At 38.3% G+C, this 21,660-nt stretch overlaps 1 protein-coding gene across 7 annotated transcripts in view; it reads left to right on the top strand.

Moving 5' to 3' along the window:
- Positions 1-21,660, top strand: part of WAPL (WAPL cohesin release factor) — a 159,801-nt gene that overhangs the window by 90,290 nt on the left and 47,851 nt on the right. For all 7 annotated transcript variants that reach the window (XM_055721467.1, XM_055721469.1, XM_055721466.1 and 4 more), the window contains 2 exons: positions 562-1,085; positions 18,269-19,315. In XM_055721467.1, the coding sequence (XP_055577442.1) occupies positions 584-1,085; positions 18,269-19,315 (1,549 nt within the window). In that variant the 5' untranslated portion in view covers positions 562-583. The remainder of the gene's footprint in view (positions 1-561; positions 1,086-18,268; positions 19,316-21,660) is intronic.

Genomic DNA, 21,660 nt, shown 5'->3' with positions numbered 1-21,660 from the left:
GGGTGAAGTTGTCATTGTTATTTGTGATTAATCAGTATTTAAAATATCTATAGCAACTTGAAATATTTTGACAGTATTTTATTTAACTACAAAGAGTCTTGTTAAAGCCGAACTACAAAAAATCTTTTGAAAAAAAACCTGTGTTACTGGGCTGTAGCAGAGCATTGTGTGTTCAGATGAGGTGAAAATATTGTTTAGCTTTCTGCTGATGTTTTGTGAAAGCAGTGCCATCTGCACTTGAAAAATAAAATTAGAGCAAAGCAATACCAAAAATAATGTATTCATGGCAGACTTTTCTTAAGGATCCATTGTGCCATTGTTCTATAAATGTTCAAGTAACTGAATTTTGAGTTAAGTTGGTACATATATTACTTATGGCAGAAACTCTTGACATAATGACATTCACATGTAAATGACTTAGTCTATAGAAAGAAGCAGCCTATGTGTCTGTTGCTTGTGTGAAATATACATGCTTGGTGTTTGTAGGCCCAATAAAGGGTGGAAGTACATTCATTTGTACGGCAAAGTTGGTGAATTTATGTTTCTTTTTTTTTCCAACAGAGAATATGAAACAGGAGCCAAAATGACGTCCCGATTTGGAAAGACCTACAGCCGGAAAGGGGGAAACGGCAGTTCCAAGTTTGACGAAGTGTTTTCCAACAAACGGACCACCCTTAGTACAAAATGGGGAGAAACCACCTTCATGGCCAAATTAGGACAGAAGAGGCCCAGTGTCAAACCAGATATTTCTGAAGTTCCTAAAAAACCCAAAGTTGAAGATGAGGTAACAGAGGATCCATTTGGATTTGACAGTGATGAAGAATCTCTTCCTGTGTCCTCAAAGAATGTGTCACAGGCTAAAAGTTCCTCTCAGCTGGAACCTGGTGAAGCTGCTCAGTCTGAGGACTTCACTCCTCTACTTGAAGCTAACAGCAGAATTAATCAGCCAGACAGTGGAGAAAATGTTGCATCCAGCAAGGGCATGTCTTTTGACAATACTGTTCCTCTCGCAAAAGAAAAGAGCACAAGCAAAAATGTGGAAGATGGAGAATGCAAAAGCAGCAGCGCTAAAGTTGTAACAGCAGGTATGTTTACTCACCTGCCCAGATAGTTCTGTTATCCTCAGATTTTAAAAATTACATTTAGACTTCATGTTTTCAGGGGTTGGTTAAATGTTCTAATAAAGCCATGGGGCAATTAACTCTTACTTGTAAGAAACTGTGAAGGATACACTATTTAACTAAAAACAGCAGGAAGCATTCTGCATTTTACATATTGGTCTGAGATCCTTGGCACCCTAATCCTTACATCTGGGAGTTGAGATACAGTGCTTTAGAGTCAACGTAGTATGTTAGTCTGCTTTGAATAGAACAGAGTAACAATATTCCTTTTCTGAAATTTATTCTGAGCTCAGTGTATTTGTGTTTTTTTTAACGCTTTTAAAAATGTATTTTGAAGAGTGATGATTTGGTGATAATAGAATGCTTTATTCTGAAGTTTCTGGCTTTAATTTAGTGGGGGTACATCGTTACTAACATGCAGGTGCAAATACAGCTTACGACCTGCCTTATTCAATTATTCGGATGGCAAAAGTAGTTTTCTGAACTTCAGTTGCAGAAAGGTATATATATTTTTTTTTTAATTGGCACATCTTTATTGACATGTACATAAAAACCTCCAGACCTATGAAACAGAATTCTGTCAGACTTCTTTTAGGGGCTGTTTTCAGGCTCTGAAATGTTGGTAAGCTATCTGCTCTCAAGGGGGAATTCACAAACCCTGTGGAGCTGAACATCACTGTGGTTTTGTTCACATCATTCTTAGCCAACATCACGTGTTACTGTATCTCACCAGAATTTTTCATACAATGGGCCGATGAAACCACAGCTTCTAAAATTGGGCAGATCACATTAGATGAACCTTGATGGCGATGACACCTACTGGCTTGCTCTGGATTATCATAATCAATTTTAATGAGAAGAACTTAAGTAACTTTGAATTCTCAGATATCGTGAAGTTAACCCTAGGATCAGAAATTTGTGTGGACTTGTTCAGTTGTAATACAGTGGACAAGAAGTACTGAAAAGAGGAAGATACACGTAGCTCAGTTACTTGCAAGATAATTTTATTAGCGATGTAATACAAGAAGAACCAAGAAATGTTGAACTGTAGCATGACAGACACATCGGTTGGCGTATGTAGTTGCCTTTTAATCTTACTGTTATTTTTACTGCTGAAATATTTTTCACTTGCATATGGTTTTCTGCAGTTTATTTATCTGTTACTATGATCCACCTTCAGTCTGGAAATACAATTTATGTTTACCTAGGTTTGAATATAGTTTTCGTAAGAGATTGAATAATCCATCCCCCAATATTTACAACGAGAAGAAGTAGTAATGACTTGCCTTGGTTGTTAATGAGAGATTGTAGCAGCGCAGGTTTTACAGTGAAATGGTTCCAATGCAGAAAAGCTTTGTTAGAACAGTATTTTTCAGGTTGGAAAAGAAAATGTGAGGACTGTGGGGAGAAACGTGATAGAATTGTGAAAATTCATAGTGTGTGAAAAGCCCAGAGGAACATGCTTCCTGGTTCCGGTATTGTGGAAATTAATAAAATAACAGTATTTAGCGCTGAATAACTTTTAAATATGATGCTAGTTTAAATTCTAGAACTCCTTGTTAGACAATGCTATATATACCATAAATATGTACAGCTCTGAAAGGAAGGAAGCTGATGAATCTTGGTGGAGAAGTCCATCAGTGGCTGTTGAGTGTGGTGGTGGTCTGGATGCGGAGAGGGAGGCTGAATTAAACACAGGTGGCTGAGTGAATTCTGTTCTTGTGTGCTTTCCTGAAGTGTTTGTTACTGACTGCAGTTCTCCCGGAAGCAATGAAGGACAAGGTGGATCTTGATCCAATGGTGCTGTTCTTTAAGGATACATTACATTCTGTTTACATCCAGTCAAATGAAGGCAAAAACTCATTTCATAGCTTTCTTCAGGAATTACATTCATCTGAGAATGAATCTGTACGGAATATCCTAGGAGGGTCTTTAAATAAGGGTAAGGAAACCAAGACTGTTGATAGTGTTTATTTTGGACTGTTAGTGTAAATGAAACTTGGATCTGATTTAAGTAGTTATTATGCTTGTGTGTAGACTGATCCAAAATAAAGAAGAATTGTCTCAGAGTACATCACTCAGAACGCTGAGCAATTAGTGGTATAGTTATCCAGTGTAAATGTAGGTACGTCAAAGCCTTTGTTGTTATAGTGACTGCTAGGTAAAGTTTGATGGTATGAGGTTATCTTTCAGAACTGGAGGGAGTTAATTTTACTGATTTGGGGGTGGGGGTATGGGGGAAGAGGGACCTTGGGGAAGAAAAATTGAGTAACAATAAGGTATAGCGTATGTACTTCTACTGCTTACATGTCTTGGCTCTCCCCATAACCATTTTCCTCTGCCTGGTCACTCTTGAACTCCACCAGGTTCAACCAGATTTATTCAAAGGGCTTGAGACAGCAAGCTCTACTATTCCTGAAGATGAAAGAAAGGGAAGGGGGGAAAAAAAAAAGGCAAGTAGATAGAACAATATTATTATTATCAGTGTGAGAGACACTACAACTTGAGTTCAACCTTAACCCACATATAAGAGTGGATCTCTAGGAGTAGGAAACTAGGCTACATTGGTTCATGTTCATGAAAGTGCTTGTTAACTTGTTTGAAGTGCAATTGCTAGTCCTTGTCCTGATAGTGACTAGACAGTGCATGAATTAATGTCTCATGACTTCCTGATAATATGTGCCATCATTGTATTGTAGTTCTTAACCAAGGTGAAAAAAGGTTAAGAGTTAGAATAAGGTGGAAACTGTGACTTAACGAGGCTATGGGCAAGCTGAGAGCTACAGTATAGGCTGCTAATTCTGACCCAAATGTATTGTCCTGCCTCAATGTCCATTTCTTTGGACATTAAAATGAAGGTGATGCAATAGGCAGTTAATTTTAAGTAACGTTTGTTGTTAGAAAGCAGTCCATGTTTTTGATCATTCTGATACTTGTGCAACTGTGTAACACAGTGGAGGATCTGTATCTTTTATTTAAAATGGTATGACTTACTGGTCTGTCTCTTTTTTTTTTTTTTTTTTTAATAGCTTTCAGCTAGTGCTTGTAACAGTCTCATTTTAAAGGCTTTGAGAAGCTCTTAACATGGAAAGCTTCTCATAATCTTACCCTAATGTTGCTTGATCAAGACATAATACTGTTGGAAGAATGTTCATTAGTAATCATGTACATAACGGGTAATTTACAGATAGTAGGAGTTTAGTTAAATTAGAAATAGCAAAAGAATATTCAGTATTAATAGTTACTGTTACATCACTTAAGTTAGGAGGACTTGGTAGGTTTTTTTATGAGGGTCTTGCAGTAGGATAAGGTGAAAACCTGCAGAGCAATACTTACTTGCATTTCTGAAACACCTTGGTGGGTTTTTTGTGTTTGTTTTTTTTAAGTGTTAAGCTTATTCTGTAAGGCATAAAGCCAAATAGTATATCGCACTAAATTCGGCTGCACCAAGTTTTAATACAAAAACACGTACTGCCTGGCAGAGCAAACTGTGAGGTGCTAGTTTTAAAAAAATTGTTCTTAGAATATTTATCTTTGTTTCTATGTTGAAATTAACTTAGTGCGATTTTTCAGATGAAAATTGAAGTCAAAGCTTGATGCATTGAAAAAAAGTGGTGTGGCATTTCATAATTATGTTAGTGTATGAGTGTGTTTCAGATAGGATAACTACTTTCCCCTAACTCTGGCTATTTCAGTTTAGGGAAATACTGCGTCTGGCATTCTTGCGTTTTGACTCTGGATGGTGCGGTCACCTGCTGTCTTTTGCCTGTGTGCCACAGTGCTGAGTTCTGTAACTTAACTCAAGCCTTTGGAAGGTCTTGTCCAAGATGTTGATGCTGTTCATCAAAGAAGGCACGTGTGGGTGGGGAGATGTCTCAAATGGTTGAATGATGTCTCTCGTCTTTGCACACTTCATATTCCTGTTTGTGGACTATGAAATAATATTACTTTTTAATGTTAATTATAAGTTAAAATATGAGGTATTTAATGATGCTTTTAACCAAGAAGTATTTTAATTGGGTGTGGATTAAGTCTGATGTGTTTTAAAGCCTGTGAATTTATTTCTTCAAAATATATTTTGCTTGCTGTGGAGAAATAGAAAAAAGGATGGATTAAAATGTCTTTTCAGAATACAGAGGAAATATAGGAATAGTATCCCTTTCTGCTGTGTTGTGATGCTAAGTACAGATTTTGTGGTTATTGCCTCAGCAGTGCCCTTTGAAGCTTTTTAAGATTAAAAGACGAATTATTGCATGCGAAGTATTTGTGATACTTTTTTTTATTTTCCCTCCCCTAATATTTAGAGTAATTATGAAAATAGCTATTCTGCATCATGTCATTTGTTACTGTGTCCTGGTATTCAAGCAAGTCTTTGTTCTGAAAGTGGTTTTGCTCTTGGTGCTTTTAAGGAAACTTTTGCCCATGGTCTGCTATTCAGTTCTTTTGTGTTTGTAGCTATTTCTTAATGCTGTCTTTGGCCCATATCGGTAGCAAATCAAAATGGTAAATGTAGTCCTTAATAACTTGTGCTTATGCAGCGCAGGAGTGAAGGGATACATCTGTGCTTAACTACTTCACGACCCAATGTGCAGAATCTATTTGTGTTTAGTTGCTTAGAAAGAGTACTGAGTGAATAGAGTATTTGCAGAAAATAGTTGCCCTGAAAGAAAATAGTTTCAAGTCACCAGGTCTGTTCCTGACAGACTACCCTGATAGTACATAAGTGAACATGTCTGCAAAGCCTCTGCATCCTGATTACGTGGGTGGGGGAGCCCTATCTTTAGAGTTAAATTTCAACTTCTCAATTGCAAGTTTGTTACATAATTATGTTTGACAACGAGATTTGCCAGGGTGTTCCTTTCAAATCGCTTTAGAGCTTCTATTTTGTGTTTAATGGTGACATGGACATTTAAGATAGTGGTTAGGTCTGAGTCGTCTTATCTTTCTTCTTCTGCAGAGTTGAGTGCAGTGTATTTACCTCTTGAGGAATAATTTCAGTGTAGTCATTTTCTGTCCAAAAATGAAGCAAAAAGTTTGGGGAAACTGAATGAGGTCTGAGCGTTTGGCTGTCTAAAGAGACAGTTGGCAGCAACCATGATTAAAAAGAACTGCAGCTGTGCTCTGGCTGGCTCAAAGCATTAGGAAGCTGATAGAAGGGGAGAGGGCTGCCAGAAAATAATGCATGCCCGTAGAATTTCACTGTTTCGAAGTTAGCTTAAGTGGCAGTAGTTATGCTGGATATATGGATAGCCAGAGTGTATCTACAAGTCCCCTCTTCATTTGCTTTTGTTATGTTTCCCCCTTTTTAAGATAACCCTTTTTCCCTTGCACACGTTTTTTTTTTTTTGCTGTGTCAGTAGCCCAAGTTCAAACTACTGTGATAATTGTTCTCTGTTTGGTTTGTGTTTTTGTTGGTTTTTTTTTTTTTTTTGCTTTGGTATTACCCTGATACTTGGAAAATTTTGTGGTTTTTTTTTTCTTGGGTGTTTTTCAAAACTCTGAAAAGATTGAAATTCTGTTTACATTTCAGTATTTATACTGGTTTGCTAAAACAGCAATACAGGAAGAAGACCCCAGTGTTTAGGAAGGAGTCTTCTGATTTCTGTAACATTTTTTTCCTAACGATGGGGAAATGCATGCTGTGTATGTCCATGTACAGAGTGCACAAAACTTTCTTCCCCCTCAATCTACTGCTCCCCTTTCCACAACAACAGTGAGATTCTTGATACCTTTTTTTGGAATCCATACTTTTAAAATCAGTCATTATTTATGGACTTGTACAGTGAACAGTTAGTTTTTAAAAGGTCAAACTTTTGACTGGTCCTTAACTTCTTTCATGTTTAAGAAGCTGAAGTAACTTTGCATTGAAAACAGTTGGTTAGTGCTTGTAGAAGAAAAAACCTTCTAATGTGCTTACCTCTTAAGTGGGCCAAAGCCTGCAGGAAAGCAGAACACAGTTCGTAAGGAAGCCATTTCAGGTTCAAACTGCTGAGATCTTATTAGTTGCATGGAAAATGTTTTTCAGGCTCAAACTTAACTTGTATTTCCTATTAAGAAACTGCTACTCTATTCAGTAAAGTACTTCAACATGTTTATAAGTAGTGTCTGAATGCAGGCTTAGTCTAAGGATTCATTTGTTTTGACAGTTATTAGTGCTACTATGTTATAATATGCTTTAATACTTTTTGCATGAGGAGTTACACTACAGAAGTCTCTGAAAACAAGCTCTTTGAGTGTGTGGCAGCCCCTTGTATTGCCCATGACACTTTGTCTTATTTTCTCTGCAAGGGGGAAGTAGTTTGCTTCCTGGATCAGCTTTCTCCTGCTGCTCTGAGCAAAAGATGCCCTTCTGAGCTACCAGTGAGGAAGAATGTGTCTGTTTCACTGGATTTTTCCATCAGAGGTGAACATGTGGTAGAGCTAGTTCAGGCTCTGACAACTCTTCGGTTACAGAGTGTAGCAGCTCTTCTGATGGCTGGATTTGATGTTGCACAATTTCTACTCTCTTCAGGACCATTTTATTTTTAGATTTCTGACCAAATAGTGTTGCTTGCAGTGTTGTACAGCTCTTCAAAGCTCTAATTCTTTGCTGGAAGACGTAAAATAGTTTTCTTTCTGTAGGGAAGGGGTTTCAGCGTTGTTTACTAGAACTGCAGTTTGTCCTTCATCTGAGCAAGTTGTGGACTTTGTGTGCAAGTTGGGTGTGGGCATTGATAACGTGCTGCATGGTAAGTTCAGTTTTTATGAAACATCAGTGTCTGTAGAGTCCCATTATAATTTATATTGTTATGAATGTGGATAGACACAGATGTGAGGAAATGTTAAAAAAAAAAGTCATGTTTGTCTTGTAAGTGTATATTCACCAGAAGAAAAACAGACTATATTTTCAGAACGCTGTAGAGGATTTTTAAACAAGATTAGAAAAAAGAATGAGGGAGGAATGATAGTTATTTCAGCTGTGAAAGACAAGCTGCAAGGCTATAGGTACAACTTGGACAAAAATGCTTACCTGGGAAAACAAAAAAGGCCAAAGTGCAAGGGAAGTTATAGGGCTTTGATTTGATAGAAATTGGGAGGCTGCATATAGCTGATGATAAGAAGCCTAGGTTAATTTTTAGCTATATTTTAATTTGAGGAGGAAATGCCTTCAGGAATGATGGGGTAAATCAGTAATTTTGAGGTTTGGTGGTTTTCCCCCAAAATGTTTGCTGGGAAGGCAGTTGTGCTGGACACACCACTATGCATGGTTTGGCTAGGGGTGTGTGTATAGATTGGTGTGAAGGTGGTATTGAGATACACGGTGACTTAAGGTACAATGAAAGATCAAGTGATCAGGTGGAATATCTAATGATTGCTAGCTGAAGAGGTAGAAGAGGAGAGGAAAAGCAGCTAGATTACTTCAAAAAACAGCATCTTCCCATACCACTGGAAACTGCCCAAGATAAAGGCAAGTGGTGAGCTTTGTATCTTCTGCACAAGAAGGAAGGTGGTCATGTCAGCCTGCATCCCTGTGAAAAGCTTCCACTTCCATTGAAATGCAAGGATTTAAAAAAAAAAAAAAAAAAAAGCTGTGTGCTGGCTGACAGGCGGTATCATTTCTGTGCCAGCATAAGACCACCTTTCAGAATGCCCACTGGTAGCGTATTTTCCCAGTGGGAAAAAGTGTACAAGGAATTACTACTTATGGCTTAAGCAGGGGTCCAAGGTGAGAAGCAGTAATGGGGAGGTTAGGGTTCAGCCTTTCACAGGGTGGAGCCGCAGCACGGTGGGATGTTGTGCTAACAGCAGCAGCATGGTTCATGTTCTGCAAGTGTGAAAATCTGTTAGGCTCACAGGATGAGAATAATGGTTTATTAGAGATGCTGAACACTGTGCTACCAAACTGAAAGGCTGCATCTAGGTGATTTGAGAGAAGAAAAGATGTCTTCTGTCTCACTTTGCATATTTTGATATTCAGGGTGCTGGAAAGCAAATTATTCTTAAGGAAAATAGTTCTTTGATGGTAGGAAATGAAATCTTACCACTTTAGGGTTTTATGTGGAATTTTTCTGTGGAATTCTTCTGCAAGAGAAGATGCCACTAAACACATCTACAAAGAGGCAAGCAGTGGCTATCCAACCTGCATGCAAACTTGTTTGGAACTAATTTTGAGTAAAGAACTGGAATTACTTAGAATTTGTGATCATAGCTGTGGATGCGCAGGTTCTGTAATTTTAGCTGTTTCAGTAATTGTCAATCATGAAACTGATCTTGAGAGTCTAATCTTCTGAGGGTCTTATGCTTTTTGTCTTCTGGTTATGCCTGCTACCAGGTGTGGCTTTTCAGGATCTTATGGGCATCAGTGGATAATGATGGATCTAAGTAAATTTTGTCCATTTCTTAAATTGTGTGTTTTGTATCCATAAGCTTTTCTGTGTTTCCCAGCTGTTGCAGTCATAGGCAGGAAATGGATCAAAGGAGTTTAGTCTGTAACCTTTTCTCCTTACCAACCAAAACATTTCATTTCCAATCTAAAGTAGGAGAGATAAGCTGCAATGAAATTCGTTTTCTTATTTGGAGAAAAGCATGGCTTCTCTGCAGTTGCTGCTTTTCTGTCCAAACCAGGGAAGACGCTGTGTGTATGTCTCATTTGGGCTCTCTTCCCAGAAATGAGGAATGTGATACAAGCACCTGGTAAAGATTCGTCTTTTCCTTTAGCTTGGTTGACTTCAAAGTTGTAAAGCGATGTAGCTTTATGCTTGGGAACACTGGTGATGGTGTAATGGAACCGTAATAAATGTTTCCAAGTGTTCAGGAACATCAGGCAGAGCTGTAGCTCATAATGAGCTTAACAAACTGTTTCCTACATCCTGTGTCAGTGATCTGTTCATGAGCTGTGGCCTGTTAATATATGTGCCCTCAGTAACTAGGGATCTGAAGGCCCAGGATATGCTTTTTTTAAGTCTTATTGCCTCAGTTTCTTCAGTGTTTCATTTTGTGGCTTTTGCATGTATCTTGGTAGTCAGGGGTCTATTTGGAGAGAAATAAATAAAAAAGAGGAATATAAAACTGGCATCTTGCCACCTGCATGCCCTTTAATATTAAAGTTTGTCAGAAATGAAATCTTTTAATCTGTTACGTTCATGATGAATTCTGGGAACTTGCGTGGTTAATACCCAAAGAAATCTAGTGTAAGTTTTCAGATTTGTTTCCTGTGTATAATAATTCAGTAATGTTCCTGTTGGTATTAAAATGAAGACTTCTACAGGCTGGTTACGCAGCAATGAAGGAGCATAAGGTGTCATGCTGCAAAAGCTGTAGAAGGCAATATGTCTTTCGTTTGTAGCTTGGAGGAAACTTTGGTTAGCATTCATCAAGAATTGCTAGAAATGAGAGAAAATTAACCTGGTGCTCAGGTTTCTAGGGCTAACATTTAATACTGGCATCTCTTCCATGAGTAAATAGAAGAAATAAGCATTTATTTTGCATATATGATAATATTTTGACATCTTAGCATGTTTTCTTAAAATACCAAGGCTAATATTGACTGTCCTTTTGTTTTCTTCAACGTCCTGATAACATTTGTACTTGTTAACCAGTTTTAATCAAACTTGGAGTGATCAGGAGAGATTTCAAAGGCACAATGCTCCTTCAAGTATCATGAAAAATGGTGGAGTGAAAAACTGAGTTGATTTGATTCATCTGTTCCCTTACCTCTCTGTTCTCTGCATGCTGGTAAGGAAAATGTGGTTATAACTGGGTCCCTAATCCATTTGAGAAGGCAGCAGCCAGCTGGCTAGCCAGCACATGTTGCTGCACGTGATCTGCAGCGTGTGCTGTCTCCTGCCCAGTCAAACAGGTTGGTGTGGAGGAGGCTGCGGGGGGTGGGGTGGGGGGGTGGTGGTTGAGTTGTGGGGCAATGAGCTCTGTTTTGTTCTTTGAGCCCTGAATCTGTTCAGGACAGAAAATTATATTAAGAGACATTGCTCTCGCAGCCTAGGAGACTGCTCCAAGTAACTTAAAAATAGCACATAAGGTTCTGCAGCTCTGTTGCTGAATTGTTAACAAAAGCATATACTGTTTGACTTCAGGCAATTAGTATTAGACTGTTAATGATGATTTGATTTTTATGGAGCTGAAAATGATGTTTTCGGAATTAGAGCCAAATAGCTAGTAAGTTAAATGGAAATGAAATGGAAATGGGGACTAGGCTGGAGGATACATTTCTTGATTGTTGGTTTGGATTGTGGTGGGTGTTTTGGTTTTTTTTTTTTCCTTCTCCAAGAAGAGAGCATTTGGTTTCCTAAAAGATATTTTTCCCTTCACTTTGTTTTGAATTCCATCTTGGTATACGCTGTACCCTAAGGATCAGGATATAAAATTGTTAACTCTTGCAGCTTTGGTAGTTGATGGAGAGAATGTTACCTTTTCTCCAAACTTCAGTGTTTCCTCTTCAAGTAAGAAAGCTCTGTCAAACTTTTAATCTCCTGTGAGAAATGAGAAGAATTATTTTTATGGCTTCCCCTTTCTGCATTAATCTGCTCACTCTGTTTTTAGGCCCTGCCTCGAGCAGGTTTTGACCAAGTTTGAGTTAATGTAATGAGTAAATTGAGTAAATGAACCTTGAGCAGCAATGGGGCTGGTTCGTGTAACACATACCTAAATGCTAATAGTGTAACAGTAGGTGATCAGTCCATCGTATCAATATAGTTTAATTACTGTAAATATTCTAATATGTCATCTGTGATGATATGAGAAAATATTGGTTTTAGCTGTCTAAAAAATTCTCCTATGAATCTGTGAAGCTGTCCAGGCAAAAAGATAAGTAGCTCTAGTTCGACAAAACAGAGCAACTCTGGCAAGATGTATAACAAATCCGGGAAAAACACTTCAGGCTCCTGGGAGTGCAACCTTTTAGGTTCCTGTCTTCCCCGGGTACTTGAGTATTCTCTACCTGTACCTCCTTTCAAGTAGGAAAAGATTCCATTAAGTACTCATTGAACTGTTTCTCATACTAGGCACCTTTTCCTGGCTGCCTTGGACTCTGCTGGCCTGTTGCAGCTGTAGGTAATACAGGTTTTTGCCTGTTCCTTTTGGTCTCCTGATGCTTGTTTCTAGGTTGTGGGATCATGCTCGCTTGTTTCACGGGAAGCTGCCTTGTGCTTACACATGATGTTGGTCAGTGGCTGTCACAGCTGTCTGTTGCTTGTACCAGTAACTTCCCCATATGTCTACTTGTCATTACCAGAGGAGAGGAAGAAGTAATGAATGTGTTCCACACCACTCCAAGCAGTGGAGAATAGTCAAAGGTCAGGTTTAGAATTACGCATATTTTTGCATTTTTAAAAACTTCATGCATTTGTCTATGTTTCTTTGCCATTTTGTGTAGATTATAAAGTGACTGGAATCACTTAGCCAACTGTGGAGACAAATTGCCATATGGTCTCTTTATTGGTTCTTCTAGCAATTTCTTTTTCTTATTTCATCATCAATCCAGAAATGAAGGGTTTGAGCCAGATGAATAGAGAGATTCCTTAGAGTCCTCTTTTTATGTTCGCTGCCTGTGCTAGAAGGCAGCTTGAATTAGTACCAGAAGTCTGCTCAACTGGTCTAGTGTGACTTCTGCTTTGGAAAAACTGTTGGCCTTCACTTTTTCGTTCAAGACAATATATAGCTAAAGGTTGAAGGTAAGAAGTGTATTGGAAGTTGTTTATCTTCAATTAGTAACTTACTTAGTTTTCTTTTGTAACATTCAGTTTAAAACACTTTATGGATGGCATACAATTAAAAAAAAACTCAAGGTGATTCTTTTCACTCTGTCAGTTTCTGAAAGCCTTGCAATTATTTTAGACCTGTTACTATTTCAACAAGTCTGTAATTATATGGTGTCTTTTATTATTACTGTGATTGAACTAAATGTTTTGTGGATGGGGGATAGTCCTTCCTTTTTCTCATATAGTGTGATCAAGAAATAGTAATGCTTTTGAGGGCTATTCGGGAGAGCATTTTCAGGTAGACATTAGTTTCTCGAGAAGAAAAACCTTTTAAAATAAGGGTGAGCTGTGTTACAGGTATTTAATAAAAAAATGAAGCTGAACTCTGAGACATCGTAATGTCAATATTATCAGAGATGTCCAGCTGAAGGATGTAGGTGTCTCACCTATAAAGAAAACTCATTCATCTTTAAAAAAAAAAAAAGCCTGGAATTGCATGCTGCTTCTTGTATGTGATCTAAAAATGAAAAGGCAAGAGGTAGTCCCACTGTAGCTACTCGTGGTAGCCACAAGGCATTTTCTGTTCTGTTGAACATGAAGAATAGCATTTATTCCATCTAACAAGTGAGTGCTATCTGTCAAGTGTAAAAGATATAATAAGTCTAGATGTGCCTTTGTGTAATATTAAAAGGTTTATTACTGAAAAAGCAAAGGTTTATTACTGAAAAGCAGTGGGATTTTAAGAACTCTGTTCCATTCTCACTATTTAAACGTTTTCATTTATCTAGAGTACAAATTATTACTGTACATAAACTGAATATCTTGCAGTGTATGAACTTGAGTTTTTGTCTCCAGTAATCATCTTACGAAGGTCACTTGGGACAATAATAAGCATAATCACTTAAATACAGCTTTGCAGCAAAGTTTGGTTGACTGCATCTCTGTGAAAACATCTCAATGTGTGTGGTGGGAAGACTAGAAGTTTCATTTCTTTCTTTTATTTTCTTTTTTTTTAATTCATCAGCAATACTTAAGACATCCCTGTCTTGTTGGTGACATAAACTAGAGCACAGAATGAAGCAAGAGGGATGTAAAATGTGTGGGTGTTTTTCTTTATCAGTTAATGTTTAATTTAGACCTGCCAGTCATTTAGATTGGCTCTCTCGTACTCTGCTAATTAAGTTCTAGAGATTTAAACAGAAAACAAATCATGATTACTACAGAAGATTGTTATGGTTCTTAGTAATACTGTGCTAGTACCTAGCGGGGGTGGGTGGGGTGGGGTGGGGGGTGGGCAGGGGAAGGCATTCTGGTGAATTACTCAGTTATAAGCTATTGCTGATCTGGAATTACTTGGGAGACTTACTCTGGTATTTGAGCCCCAAAAGAGCCTAATTGCAGTTAAAATTGGGAGGAGAAATTACATGCCTCTTTGAACTACAGAGTATCTAATCATTCAAAATTAGTTCATTTTCTCTGTGCTTTATGTATCTGTAAATAAAATTATATGTTATGTTTCCTACAGTCATGCTAGCTTCCGCATAGTTACTATGGATATACTTGATTTTTAAAATTACTATACTTATGGAAATTGCTGGTATTGTGCACCTTTGGGCACTTAGCAAGGGACTTGCAGTAATTTCTGGTATAGGAGCTTCAGTCTGACAGCTGTTGACCCACTGAGGAGATTAGAACAGTGACTTGACAAAGTATCCTTTGAGGAAGTATTCCTCTAAATGTCTCTACCTAGTTTTCTGCTACTGCATTATGATGATCCAGTTTTAAAGCCAGACTTTTCTACCTGGTGTGCAGTAAATGGTTTACTGGTTAGATTTTTCCATCAGCCTTGCTTGTTATTGGAGGTGGAAAAACCTTCCTGCTGCAGTTACTAAGACTTCTGAAGTACTGGGTGTTTTTAAAATTTTGGTGTCTGATAGGTGCAAAATGATTGGGGAGGCTAACTGCCACTTACTTGCTGTTTAAGAGTGACGTTGTATGCTGTATTAGATTAGTTCAGAGTGAAAAATGAGATGTAACGTCTTGGTGTGATACTCCTGGAGTGTTTTCAGAGACAATTCAAAATTAAGTTGCTTATGCGCATACTTAAAACGATTAGTAGGTTATACAAGGGCAACAGAATTCTTACTGTGGTACAGAAAGAGCTGTTGATGATGATTGGTTTTTGAGATCATTTCTTTGAAGTGTGGTAAACTAAGCATCAATAAAGCTGTTTGACTGGGGTAGAATGGATTTGTTACTGACTGGAGAAAGTGACTTTACTTACATCTACAGATGCAGAGAAACAAGGAATTCAAGGCTGGAAGGACTAGATATATGGTGTCTTAACCCAGTCTGATTACGTTTCAGTTATATGCAGGTGTTCTAATGCCTTGAAATACCTGTGTGGTTTTGGTGGCTCTATTAGAGGTGGTGGAAACTGGCACTGAGGAATTAATAGCTAGCTCAGTTTCCTCAGCTTTTTACGTGGGACTGTTGGAAACAAGCACGAGGAGAAGAGCAGGCAGGTCGGGTGGCTGTGAGCCACCCTGGGAAGAAAAAAAAAAACCATAACAACCTCAGTGCAGCAAGTACAGAAAAATTGAAATGGAGAAAACAGATGTGAAGCAGGATTGTTCTTGTCCTGATGCATCTCCCAACTGATGCTTCAGTTTGTCCAAATGAGGCTGCCGCAATAAGAGAATAGAAAGTTTTGTTCCCTTAATAGGTCACAGAGACTAGATAGGACTGTGTTGCTTGCTCAGTCCTACAAATATTGGGCTAATTTTAGCGCGTTCTGAAATATTCTAGAACAATTTGTGGAATAGTTTTTCAGGGTACATAACTACATCTTCAAAATTAATTAAAATTCACTCTTAATGAAAATATTATCTATTGGGATTTATTATTACTTGGTGAAATATGTAATGCATGTTAGAAAAACTTCAAAATAAAAGCAGTGCTGTGGTTGATTAGGTGTCATAAGGATCATCTTTCTTCCGTCAACTTAGCGAATGATGGCTTTAGCTCTTGGTTACTGATGGAGCAACTTCCTGGCGTGGGACTGAAAAAGTAAGAGTGGTTTCAGCGGCTAAACACTGCTCCAGAACCGATGAATGAACAGAAAAATTCGGGGAATATGTTTTAGATGAAGTGATCTCTAAGTGAAAGACTTAAACGTGCACTTCCTCTATATCTTTGCTTTTTGCATATTAAAAGTCTGGAATTAAGAGAACATATGTGAAAGTGTGTATTGTAGAGTAGTCATGATTTTTGTGATGTGCTAGTAGCAGAGTGTAAAAAAAAACCCAAAAAAACAAAACCAAAACAAAGAAAAAAATGCAAACGAACAGCAAACAAAAACCACCACCACCAAAGACCCCAAACTCAACCTTTTTCAAATAGTTGATTAACGTGTCTTTGGAGACAGATCTTTTGTCAGTGCTAATGATGTATATGAGCTACGTTAATATGTCTTTGGCCTCTTCAGTCTGTTTTCCAGGCTTGATGTGTTGAACATCTTTTCCACTTGAGAGTACAGACTGTAGCTGAGATTATAATGATTCGAGCTAAGACAATGTATGACTATAAATTTCAGCTTTTTTCATCTAAAAAAAAAAATAAATTCCTGAATCATTTGACTGTTGGGTTGTAATGTGCATGTGCACACATGTATTCTGCTTCTTCCATGGGAAGATGAGATTTGATTTGGTCACAGTGGGAAATGTGGTTCTTTAAAATTCCAGACTTCTTTAGGATGGGAAAACCATTCCCTTTCCAGATAGGGATGCTGAAACTTCTTAATAATCCAGTAAAGTGTTGTTTAGTAAGTCAAGACAGACGTATTTTTAATGTACTTATTTTAAGTGTTGCTTAGACTTTATTAATTCAAGTAAATATGCACTCAGATATGGAACAGTAGTGAGGCTGCGAAATAGTTTAGTGAGAAAGTTTGAAAATTGTTGAGGTTAATTTGCTGGTTTTCATGCCTACGTATTAGGTAGTGTTCAGTTGCACAGTAATATTAAACATATGGGGTGGAAAGGAGCATGTTGTACACTCCTTGATTACAGAAAGATTAAATTTGGTTGGGTCTCTTTATCACAAGCATGAAATTGAAATGGGAATAACACATCTCTTGTATAACATACTGATACTGAAAAAGATTAAAAAGATTCCATCGCTGAGATGGCTAGGACTGATGTTCTTTGGGGAATTTAGTTTTGTGTTTCATGTATTCTCTGAAGAGTTTTTTGATTTCTAGCTGAGTATGTAAACTTGTATGACAGACCTCAGCTGGACGCCCAGAAAACTTAGATGCTATTTGTGAGATATTACTTGTCCTGCCTCCCTGAGGAGTTTTAGCGAGGATTAAACCAATTTCCCGCAAAACTTGACTGGATAGTAATTTCTTTACTAGAATTTTCTGCTTGCACCTTAAAGTTCTTTTATAAATTGTATGTGCAAGGATGGCATTTAGATGATGTTGTTTTAATCTGAAAACAATTGAACAGAAGTCCCTGGAACAGTATGGATGCTCACTTTGCTCATCAGGAAGGTTGAAACCTTTCGGTGAGTGCTATGAAACTTTTGTGCCACTTGGGTAAATGGTAGCTGGTGAAGTTTAATGTAGTCGGGGCTAGTGCTAAAGCCTTCATTTTACTATGGGGTTCAGGAAGCATTTGCTACCTGACAAATTTGGACCTTAGGGGCTGCATTCTGTCAGTGGAGCCTGTTCTACTACTGTAGTGTGCTGTGCCTGTGTCATCTAACAGTGTTCTAGGTTTGGGGGGGGGTTTTCTGTCCTACTTGTCCCTGTTCCCACTGCTTCTGTTGCTTCAGTTTATCTCATCATGTCCTACTCTTCTATGAGTCAAGGTCTTCTGCATTCTAGTCAGAATTCTTATCTTGCTTCTTCTGGCCCAGGCAGCCAGTACAGTGAGCGCTGATATAACGGTAGCACCTTGGTTCCTGTATTTGCTTGTACTGTCTCAGACCTTTCAACGAAATTTCTGCTGCTCTTGCTTCCAGGAAGTAACGCACTTGTGCGTCTGGGTATCTTTGCGTGTATGTGATGTGCAACAGCAGCATGTGGCAGATGCAATTTTCATGAGACTCTGGTACCAAATCCACTGGGCTTTTGTTGGTGTTGGTAGGGAATGGTTCTCCCCTAAACTGGTAGGGAAACAGGTGGAAGACTTAGTCTGACTTACCTGGAATTACTGGAATTAGTCAGTCGATGCCGGTCGGCTGGAAACAAATCTTACAGAAACTGATTTCTTACAGTGGAATTTGTTCTCTTTGACAGCGTAACATGCAAGTGTTGCTACGGGTTGGAGAAGAGCAACAGTGAATAATTGCAGTGATATTATGACTTTTCAAAGTTGCTCATAAAGGTGTTGGTTTTTTTAAATAATGCTTTTTAGGAATAAATGTGGTGTTTTTTTTTTATTGTAGAGAAAATACAGAATTTAAATGAAGATAATGAGAACAGTCATTTCATCTATGAGAATGCTGAAGACGGTAACAAAACCAATGCTGAAACTACAGACACTTCTGGATACAACACTGAAGCGAAGGACTTGCCAGATTCTTGGGACTCCCACATTGGAAAAACAGTAGACTCTCCATCAGAAACATCTCAGACGAAGGGGCCATTAAGAACTCACTTGTATGAATGGGAGGATGAAACTGAAGACACCAGAACTGGAGAGTATGTATTAGATTTTGACAATGAACATCTCTCAGAGATGAAGAGCAAGGATGAGGAGTGTGATAAAGAAGATACTGAAAATCCAAAGGAAGCCATTAGTGAAGAACTTGTGCAAACTATTCCTAGGCCAAGCAACTGTAGGACATACTGTCGATCCAACAAAGCAAAACCACAGGGGGCAACAAATTTTGACAAGCTAATGGATGGCACTAGTCAGTCTTTATCCAAAGCAAACAATGAGTCAAATAGTGATGGTCTGAACCCAGCAAGAAAAGTTTCTTTAAGCAGTGGGACCAGTTGTAGAGGGACGGTTGGACGGACTAGAGACTACACTGTTCTACATCCATCTTGCTTGTCAGTTTGTAATGTTACTATACAGGATACCATGGAACGAATCGATGAATTTACCACAACAGCCCCTACTGACCTGGGAGAAGCTGGCCGCTTAAGAAAAAAAGCAGACATTGCTACTACAAAAACTACAACCAGGTTTCGACCAAGCAATACCAAATCCAAAAAGGATGTCAAATTAGAGTTTTTTGGGTTTGACGATCAAGATGAGGGAGGGGGAGATGAAGGCGCCTCTAGAAGTTCTGGGAGTTCCAATTACAAAATCAAGTACTTTGGGTTTGATGACTTGAGTGAAAGCGAGGATGAAGATGAAGAGTGGCAGGTAGCGGAAAGGAAAGCGAACAAAAAACGAAGTAGAACTGCACCATCTTCTTCACTACAGTCAACCTCTGATGGCAATGAAAACTGTTCCCAGGATAGCCAGCTCAGTACTAATGCGGGTAAGCAGAACCCTTCTGGAATGCATACCGAACATTTAAATGTAGTTGACCCTTATACTTTGTTTTTTTGCAGTATACCTAGGAGTCTGTGTTGAATAGTACTACTGATTTGGAAATCTAAAAGTTAAATTTACTTATTTCTGCTGTGGTCCTGTCTGGTGTTTCACAGCTGTCTTGAAGGATGCTTTATACCCCTTGATCTCTTGCCAGAGGTAGAGTATTTTTCTTTTTGAACAGAAGATTCTTACCTTTTTGTTGTGTTGAGCATACCGTACCTGTGCCTGGAAGGCAGATGTCTTCCCACAGAAGCTCCACATCAACCCAGAATTACAGAGCTGAGTGCAGAAATTTAAGTAGCTCTTAGAGATGTGAAGTATCTTCTTCCTTTTTGTGCTTTTGAGTTCGTTTATAAACAGTTTGGGCCTTTCTCAAGTTCCAGCTTATCCAAGGGTGCATGGCTCGAGAGAGAGAGGCTCTGGGGACCCATGGAGTGCCAGTCAGATACCTGGCTTTGGGTGTGCCTCTGCATATTAATGTGTTTCTTTGTTTGCTTCCATTTTTCAGGTATCCATCTTCTGCATAGGCGGTACGTTATGTATGTATGGGTACATACACACATATATTGAGTAAAACTGTTCATGCAGAATTTGCTGGGCAAGTTCTGGTGTTTGAGTGCTTTCGAAAAATGAGACTTACTTGGTGATCGGTTGGGTCCCACGTAATGTCTTTGATCAAGGTTGAGGTGTGTTGGTGAAGAAGAAAAGGAGTAACTTTGAAAGATTTCTTTTAGCTTTTTCTTTTTGAAATTTCAAATGCCAGAGAATCATGCATGTTGGAGTAAGTATTTCAAAACACTGCTGCTGTTGTAGGAAACTTTTTGGTCCTCCATTTTGGAGCATGAAGCATGAGAAATTTTAGCCATTCACTAAATAGTTATTTTGGTGGTTATATTTTTTTATTTTTATTTTTATATATAAGTTGTTTTATTTTTAAGACTTTGGCAAGATGTATTTCATTGTGATGGGGAGGGGGGAGGACTCCACTTTAGCCTTGCAAATGTTGTAGAAGCTGTGGGTTTTTTCCTCCAAATAGCTTCTGCTAATATAAGTCTTTTAATCAAAGGTAAACCTAACTGCTAGTTTTTTCTGTAAATTCTAAAAGGGCCAAATTGATACTGATGCTACATGAGAAGATTGTCTTTTCAAACAAAACTCTTGATTTGTTTTCATAAAATTTAATGATGATGAGACACTTGCATTCTGTCTTCTTCGGGAGATGGGTTTAACTTGCAGGACTGCTTATGAAATACTCCCTCTGAGTCCCTTTCTCTGACGAGTCTTTGTTCAGCCATTTATTGCAAGGAAAGAAATTCATTACACAGTTAATGCAGCTGAGATGCTGACCCATCAAATAATCCTTTCAGCTGCTGTCCTCTGGAGTCTCAAAATACCTACAGTTTGCCAAAGAGGCATTATACTCTGAGGTATCACAGATTATTTCTCTGAAATATTTTCCTAAAAGGAATTCCCATCGCACAGGTAGATGTACATTTCTGTTTTGTTAGTTTCTTGATATACTTCTGTCCTTCTTGGGTTAGAGCTACCTCTTGGTGCCTCTGCTGAGAGATGCTTTCCCTTTATCTTGCATCTCCTTTGCTCATATGATTCCTGGTTTGCTACAGTAGCCAGATGAGATTTGACTTGCATTTTTTGTTCTCAAAATTGAAAGGGTGACATGAAGTTATTTCTTTAAGTTGCAGCACATTCTCTACTTCAGTCCTGTAGTACAGATCATAAAAATAGCAAGTCTGATGTTGCCCTAAAATTTGTAGGACTCCTCGATATATTTCATGCTGTCTTCTCAGACCTTTTGACAATTTTGAGCATCATGGTCACTCAGAACAGCCATATTAAGGTCTTTAAATGTAGTGATGCTGAGTCTGGTAATTTATCAAGGACTTCTGGATCTAAGCCTGAAGTTGCGGCAAAATACGTGATGTTGCTGTGAGGTATTGTCTATATATACTGAAAAATTACTTCTGTGACCATGGAAAATGCCAGTTTTAAATCCAAGCCTCAGAAAAAGCTTTCAGAACACCTTGCCCAATAAAGCTTTTTCCTGACATTACAGTACTGGAAGGTGCTAATGCTACCTGAGTTCTGTGCGTGCTGTTCTTTTTTGTACAAATGAAAAAATCCACAAATTAAAAAATCCAGTGTTCCTGTTCCAGGTTGACAGGTGAGATGCCAGATTGCCTCTCTGAATTCCAGCCCTGGAAATTTCTGAGACTAATTTTGATGTTCTGTGTGAAAAGAATGTTTATATGGCATAGTTTCAAGAGATTT

Source organism: Falco cherrug, chromosome 9, assembly GCF_023634085.1.
Source record: "Falco cherrug isolate bFalChe1 chromosome 9, bFalChe1.pri, whole genome shotgun sequence".
Lineage (NCBI taxonomy): Eukaryota > Metazoa > Chordata > Aves > Falconiformes > Falconidae > Falco > Falco cherrug.
This window is presented reverse-complemented; position numbering and strand designations above follow the sequence as displayed.